Here is a 7,064-nt window from a genome sequence, read left to right as displayed (position 1 = left end):
AAAAAAGAAAAATATATTGTCATTTTAAATAGGTATCGGCACTCTACGTATTAAGATAATACATAGAAATATTTATTATGACTGGAAGATTGTAAGTACCAAACACGGATTGGAAAAATTGCAAAGGCAAACCAAAGTGGCAAAATTAGAAAATAAAAATCTTTAGGTTCAAAAGATGTATGCTCCACAGATATCTTATGCAACTGCATAAAATATGGCCAGAACATAGGTAGGATATTTAGAAAAACATTAAAGTGTCAATTAAACCGTCTACCACTCTATGTTGTGACTTTTTTGGCCCCTCTAGCATGTGCCGTTAGATATCTGCACTAACTGTTCCTCCCACGACGTCATTTCGGTCTTTACGAATTTTTGAGTGTCAGTTTTTGCGGTACTGTCATGTATTTTCTTGCTAGCGAAGGTCTTGCTGTACATTCGTGGTAGCAGGTTGAAAATCGCGCAGAAGCGCAGAAGTTGACGGCGTCAAGATGACAGCAAAAACTCGTGAAAGCTCCTGCTGTCATAACTTCGATTTGCACTCATACGTCTCCATCTGATGCGGCACGGTTTGGTGAAGACGTCAAAAGAAAGAAACTGCCCTGGACGCTTGCTCTTCTCAGTGTAGTTTCTGGAACCATGAAAATCCCTCGCGCTTCCCAGCCGACTCGAAACGCGTAAAGAATCTCCACTCGCGACAAGCAGGGCAGATCGCACCGCTCAGAACAGAAGTATATATCGTCAGTGCGCCGATGTCGCACACCACTCAACTAGCAGAGCCAGAGTCCCATGTTCTGAATTTGTTTTTCTAAGGACGCGAACGTTTTCGTAGCGGGCAGAAACGTGAACGAAGAATCGATTGCGTCGTAAGAGACGACGTTACCGTGCTTAGGCTTCGCAGCCACCGTTAAACGTTCCTCCGATGATGTTCTCCGCTTCCATTTGCGCCGCCTTTCTTGAAACTTGCGCTTGCTTCGGTACCTTCCCGCGCGAAAAAACGTGCTTTTTAGTGTTGTATATATATCGTAAATCGAATCCGAGATACGTGGAAACAGCCTTTGTCCCGAAAGACAGCCTCTCGAAGATAGCGGATATTCGCGCAAAGTTGGGATATCTCGAACACCGCGAGTCTGCAAGACACTTTTTTTTACTAACTTCTGGTATGAATATTGTTTAGATATTTTTACTCACAAACCTAGGATGTCCGAGAATAATAATTCAAGAAAAAATATTCCCAAAATAAACTTGATGTTTCGACCCGCATCTCCACTTAATCTAAAAAAAATAAACGAAGACACTTAAAACTGTTTACGTGTAGGAATCTTTCGCATTCCTACACGCAGCGCAGTCTTACAAGCAGCGCCTCACGTCTTCTATTTCCACACGACACTCCGGTGGTGACGTCACGCTCCTCCGTTGCGCAGGCGCGGCGCCCGCGCCGGCTCCGCGGTTTCCGTGACGATGCATCCGCGTTGCTGTGCTTTTGGCCAATGAGATTTTTGCATCCGTTTCACTCAGTCAATGGGAATACAGGTGCCGTTTTTCGGTGCTACAGACGGCATTTAGGTGCCTTTTTTCGCTGCTACAGACAACTCCGGCTTCGTTACATGGGACAGTTAATGATTTCGCATTTAGAAGTATGTTGCCGAACTATAGGCTCAGGTGCCAGCCTCTCTCTCCGCTCAAGAGATATCCACATGCATAGGGGAGTTAACTTCGCACGCAGCTAACACGCAAAGAGGCGTTTTTTTGTTTTTTTTTAGGTATGTTCGCATGTATTTTTTATCTCCTGGAAAATAGTGCTCAAGGGCATTCCTCAATTCAGCACGTGCACAGAAAAAGCGGTAGCGCACTGTTCCAGTAGGCCTTAAAGGGGCCCTGCGATGACTTTTTTTACTAATTTTTAACTTGCACCGAACCTAAGCACGCTGAACGTAGTACCTTAGTGAAACTTTTCTTTTCTCGAAATTCCCTTTATTGTAAAAGTAATAGGCGAATTAAAATTACAAAAACAAGCAAAAAATAACCTCCCTCATGACGTCCTTGGTTGCTTATGGGTGGCCGTGAACTAGAGGAGTAGTGAGCTCATCGAGCGCTCACAGCTGCCGCACTCCGTGTCGACGGCGCGAGAGGGCGCCATTAAAGCGTGTTCTGGATAGGCTGTATGCAGCGGGCAGCGAGAGCGGCTCTCATTGCATTTGCTGCGCGCTTAAACACTAATTCGGCATGACACTTCATTGGCCACAAACGACAGCAAACACGGGGTAAAGATCAGTTCAGAATGAGAGCTACGTTGCGCTGCCAAACCGCGAAATGGCCAAACCGCAAGACAAAGCTTCTCGCCGTCGGAACGCTCGGAGCCGGTCGGATCCTCCTTCCCATACGACCGCAGAGCCGCCGCGTACATCCGGGACCTTTCCGTGTAGGCGCCTGATCCCACTACTCCTTTCTAGTATGTGCCGCCTTTTCCACCGCTTGGTGGCGGGTATCTGAACTGGTCATATCTGGTATGTATGTATGTTTCCGTACTTTATGAACCCCATTCGTTTCTTTTTTTATCTAAAATACTGAACAAAAACTACTTTTATGAATAATTGAAACGATTCGCGCCACTTATATTTTGTATTTCGACTAAAGAGAAGCTTTTAGCGGCTCCGACCAGTAGTAAGCCCCGGACCAAAAACGTCCCATTTTGCGCGCTTTCGGTACCGCGGGTCGCCCTCGTCGGTGGAGGAGGTTTCCGCGTCGTCCGGTTAAAATATGAAGCACTGACATTTAGTTACCCTCTCCGTACCCGCTGGCTTGCCCGAATCCCAAGAGACGTGGAAACCGCAAAAACGGTAGACGCTTAAATATGATTGCAGGGCCCCTTTAAGCGCGAGACACATGCGCGTCCAAACTGTCCGATCCGACGTGCGAACTGCCGGAACGACGTTCGGAGGCGAGGGTTTTCGTCGCACCGGAGCGTCGGATGGGGGCTCCGTCCGGCGCCGGCGTGCGTCCAACTTGACAGATATCGCCGCACCGTTGTCCGATTTTCGGAGGACCGCAGCCAATGGCAGCACGAATGGCGCGAAGGTCATGTTGTCACGTGACTTTCGGACCGATCGGGCGAGGAGGCGCTACGTGGCTCGGGAAAGCGGATATGGCGGTGCGCGGTGCGTCACGCGACGCGGGTCGTGTTTGTGAAGGAAACGAACGCCATTCGCGCGACAAAGCAAGCCGGCCTTCTGGGACCGATCGAGACCGTCGAAACCCGAATATACTCCGTTCCACCTTAGGATGGACAGCAGCGGACGCTACGAGCCAATCCAATGTCATCTGAGTGTCACGTGAACTTCGGGAGAGACGCATTAATAGGGAGTTTTCGTAGGTCGCGTTTCCCCCTCCGCTAAGCCCTCCGGAACGAAGAAGTCGCTACTGCGCATGCGCGCGGATAGCCTTAACTGTAGAGTACCCGGTAACGTAACGGGTTGCGGAGTGTGTTGCGGGACGGCGAAAACGATCTACGAAGACTCCCTAATGCGCGCGGTACGTAGTCACGTGATTTGTACGCAGTGCTTGCTTCGCTGGGATGGCTCCGAAGGTGCGCTGCGGTTCATCGCGATTAAGTGATGTTGAGCAGAAAAGTAGCCTCACGCAAAAAAGTTCAAACACGCACACTTTAATAGAATGTAATCAAAATATTGCGTTTCTTTTAAAGTCAGAAAAACCAAGGGCGAGGGAAGTATTTTAGTTTTCTAGGCTAGGTGGGGCGAGCTACCGTCCGTTATAAATATAGCCATTAGCATCCATCCATCCATTCGGTAGAGAGATACGCGAAACTGGGCGGAGCTGAACGGAGCGGCACAACGACGCGTCCGAAACCATGTGTCGCGAACCGCCCTGTGCGGTGATTCGGAGCAGCCATCTTCCCTACAGTTCGCACGCCGGATCGGACAATTTTGACGCGCATGTGTTTCGCGCTTTAATTCGCACTGTGCGATTCTGCTTGCGATTTCGCATCTGTGACGTTAAACACTGCAGTTTCAACGCTTTATTTTTTATTTTTGCCACTGGAACGACGTAGCAACTGAGAAATTGCAGGTAACATCCGACCATATGAATCGGGCTTCAGTCTATTTTTCGTGGCCGTCGCAGAGGGTACGCACACTCAGAAATAGCCTGGTGTAGTACTTTCGCCCATTGTCTCATATATAACACTCGAAAACTACATTCCGCCTTTGTCTTATCGTCGAACTGACGATGCCAACTTTTACGAGCTGCTTGATAGCTGTGACATATAGCTTACTAAATCACTAATGTAGGCGTAAAATACTACAAAAAACACAAAAAAACACTGAGCTTTTGCAGCAGGGCTAATAAAACTTTAAATGTGTTCCTGAAGTCCTTAATGAGTACACCTAGCTATTTTAATAAGTTGCATCACTCGACTATCAAACCGCTTGAGAAAATTGGCATCGTCGATTCAACGTCAGTGAACTGAACTGAATTGTAGTTTTTGGCGTGTTCTATATGGGACGGAGTGTGCGAGTACTACAGCCCCTATTTCTGAGTGTGCGGTTTCTTTGTGTTTCAGTTTGTAGGACATGTTCGCCTCATTAAAAATTGCTTTTCAGATATCTAATAATCTAATGGAAGACAACGTCATCGGGCAGGCGAGCTGGTTGTTCATCAACATACTAAAACACGGGACAGAGAAAACAAGGACAAAACAGAACATTGTGCTTCGTCCTTTTTTCTTGCCACCGTCTCGGGTTTTATCATGCCGATTCCAATTATCTGCTCGTTTCTTTCCCTGACAGTATCTACAAGATTTGGTGAAAAGTCAAATGTGAATGCCAGCACATTAAAAAGCACCAAAAATGGAACATGGCGAATAAGAACTTTAAATTCACCCGCTAGATTTTGGAAAGACGAGAAGGGCAGCTTCTGTATTATGAGCGCATTAAAGACTCAAAAGTATCTTGCCCGGGAAATATTTATTAGGTTTGGAATAAGTTCTGAAAGTTTATTACTATACCGGTTTAGAAATCCATTATTTTTGCAGCACTGCCAGGCCTCCTGCATTGCTTTAAAGTTAAACTATAAGCCAACGTGGAATGTCTATTAATGAAAACCAAGTAATAGAGCGAAGAAACCAATTAACAAGTGCATTCCTTAATCAATATAGGGAAAAAGAAGAAGAAGTCTGTTTTGTTTTCACTGCTATTGTGGGCGTCTCGCTATATTTTGATTTTAATCAAGTTTCTCACTGCTCGGGCCAGGGAAAAACCATACGATCTTCTAATTTGACGCATCGCTCATCGACCATGGCCGCGGAGGGCCTTCCTTCCGGCCAAGCTGCCACGCCAACCGAAATGGAACAGGATTCAACGGGTATGTCGAGCTCCTCAAGCACCATATCCTACTACAAAAGTATCTCTGATGATCAAGATATGAATTCAGAGCCATATCAAATGGTCCTGGGCAGAAAGAGACGCAAACCATCTACTAGCTCAGACTGCAGCAGTAAGACAGTCAAAACCATGACCCAGGCTCATCCCCGCCTTACAGTGATAATCAAGCCCAAAGACCCAGTAAGCATGATTGCAACAATTAACCCGATGAAGATTACAGAGAAACTTGAAATGACTGCTTCAGATGGGGTCATCTTGGTTAGGCCCAATCGAAGACTCAACGTGCTGGCGATTGGCACAAGAAACACTGAAGCCACGAAAGCGCTTCTTGGACTCACCTCATTAGGTGGAATACCTGTCATCGCTTATGAACCACTTCCACGGGAATCGGCGGCCGGAGTGATCTACCAGGTACCAGCAGACATTACCGAAGCCGAGCTACAATCGGTAGTCCGTGCAACTGCACCCGTCATTTCCATTTCTCGACTGGGTAAATCTGAGTCTGTCAAAGTCGTCTTCAGCACGGACACACTACCAGAATATGTCACCGTGGGATACACAAGGTTCAAGTTGCAGCCGTACATAGAGAAACCACGTCAGTGCTGGAAATGCGGTCGTTTTGGACATGTCCAAACCGCCTGCACAAATGGCGTGCGCTCCACTCGCTGTGGAGGAGCACACGACCGTATGAAGTGTGAAGCGGCTGAGCTGCTCTGCACAAATTGCGGTAAAGCACATGACTCGACATCGCATCTGTGCCCTGTGTACCAAAGGGAAAAGAAAATATATCAGTACAAGAGCGAAGCTAAAGTTGGGTACACAACAGCAAAAGCGGCCCTACTGTCATCGAAGGAGAAAGTGCCCCAAGGTCGCTCTAAAACAGATGGTACAAAAACGAAACAAGACCTGGCAGCTCACCAACTTCTACAGGAGGGAATTCAAGATCCACAACCCTCCTCGTCAACACAGCTGCCAAACGCTAGACAAATCCAAACACATGTGAAGCCAAGAGACGCCCAAGTATCCACCTTGGAGTTGAAGAATGAAAACGAATTTCCCAGACTCCCCAATTCAGCTTCGAAATCTGATGTAGAAGTCAAAGAAAACAGGCAACCCAGGCAGGACAAATCCAAGGCACCAGCCAAAGATCAACAGTCTATTACTGGGGAAAAGCTTCAAACAATCGTCAATGTCATCCGTAGTACCCTTTGCACATGGGAGTCTCCCCTATCCCAAGCACTACTAACTGTGATCGATGCAATACTTCCACTTATCAAGCTATGGTCTCGTTAGAGAAGCTTCGTGGTGAAGCCACCGTCCTTCAATGGAACGCGAGAGGTCTTCGAAACCGACTAGCGGACTTTCGTCAATTTGTGTTTAAATATCAATTTCTTGTTATTGCGATTTCAGAGTCGCGAGTGTCTCATAACACCAGGTTATCAGGATATGAACTGTATCATTCTCACGGAGGAAATGAACTCAGCAGAGTTTTACTCGGCGTTCGGAAGGATCTGACATATTTTCAACATAACATCCCGCCACACCCTACAAATGAGTATATCGCAGCAACTATTAGAAAAGCAGAAGTTTCCTTCACAGTTATTGCTGGCTACATACCGCCTTGAGCACCCTTCGACGTTCAAAGGCTCGATACTATTCTACAGCAAA

General features: G+C 46.9%; 1 protein-coding gene across 1 annotated transcript; it reads left to right on the top strand.

The window, feature by feature from the left end:
• The first annotated feature begins 5,309 nt into the window (after positions 1-5,309).
• On the top strand, positions 5,310-6,689 carry LOC121835455. The gene has a single exon (XM_042289666.1). The coding sequence runs from the start codon at positions 5,310-5,312 to the stop codon at positions 6,687-6,689; it is 1,380 nt and encodes a 459-aa protein (XP_042145600.1).
• Positions 6,690-7,064: the final 375 nt, after the last annotated feature.

Source organism: Ixodes scapularis, unplaced genomic scaffold (assembly GCF_016920785.2).
Source record: "Ixodes scapularis isolate PalLabHiFi unplaced genomic scaffold, ASM1692078v2 PGA_scaffold13__105_contigs__length_92229423, whole genome shotgun sequence".
NCBI lineage: Eukaryota > Metazoa > Arthropoda > Arachnida > Ixodida > Ixodidae > Ixodes > Ixodes scapularis.
This window is presented reverse-complemented; position numbering and strand designations above follow the sequence as displayed.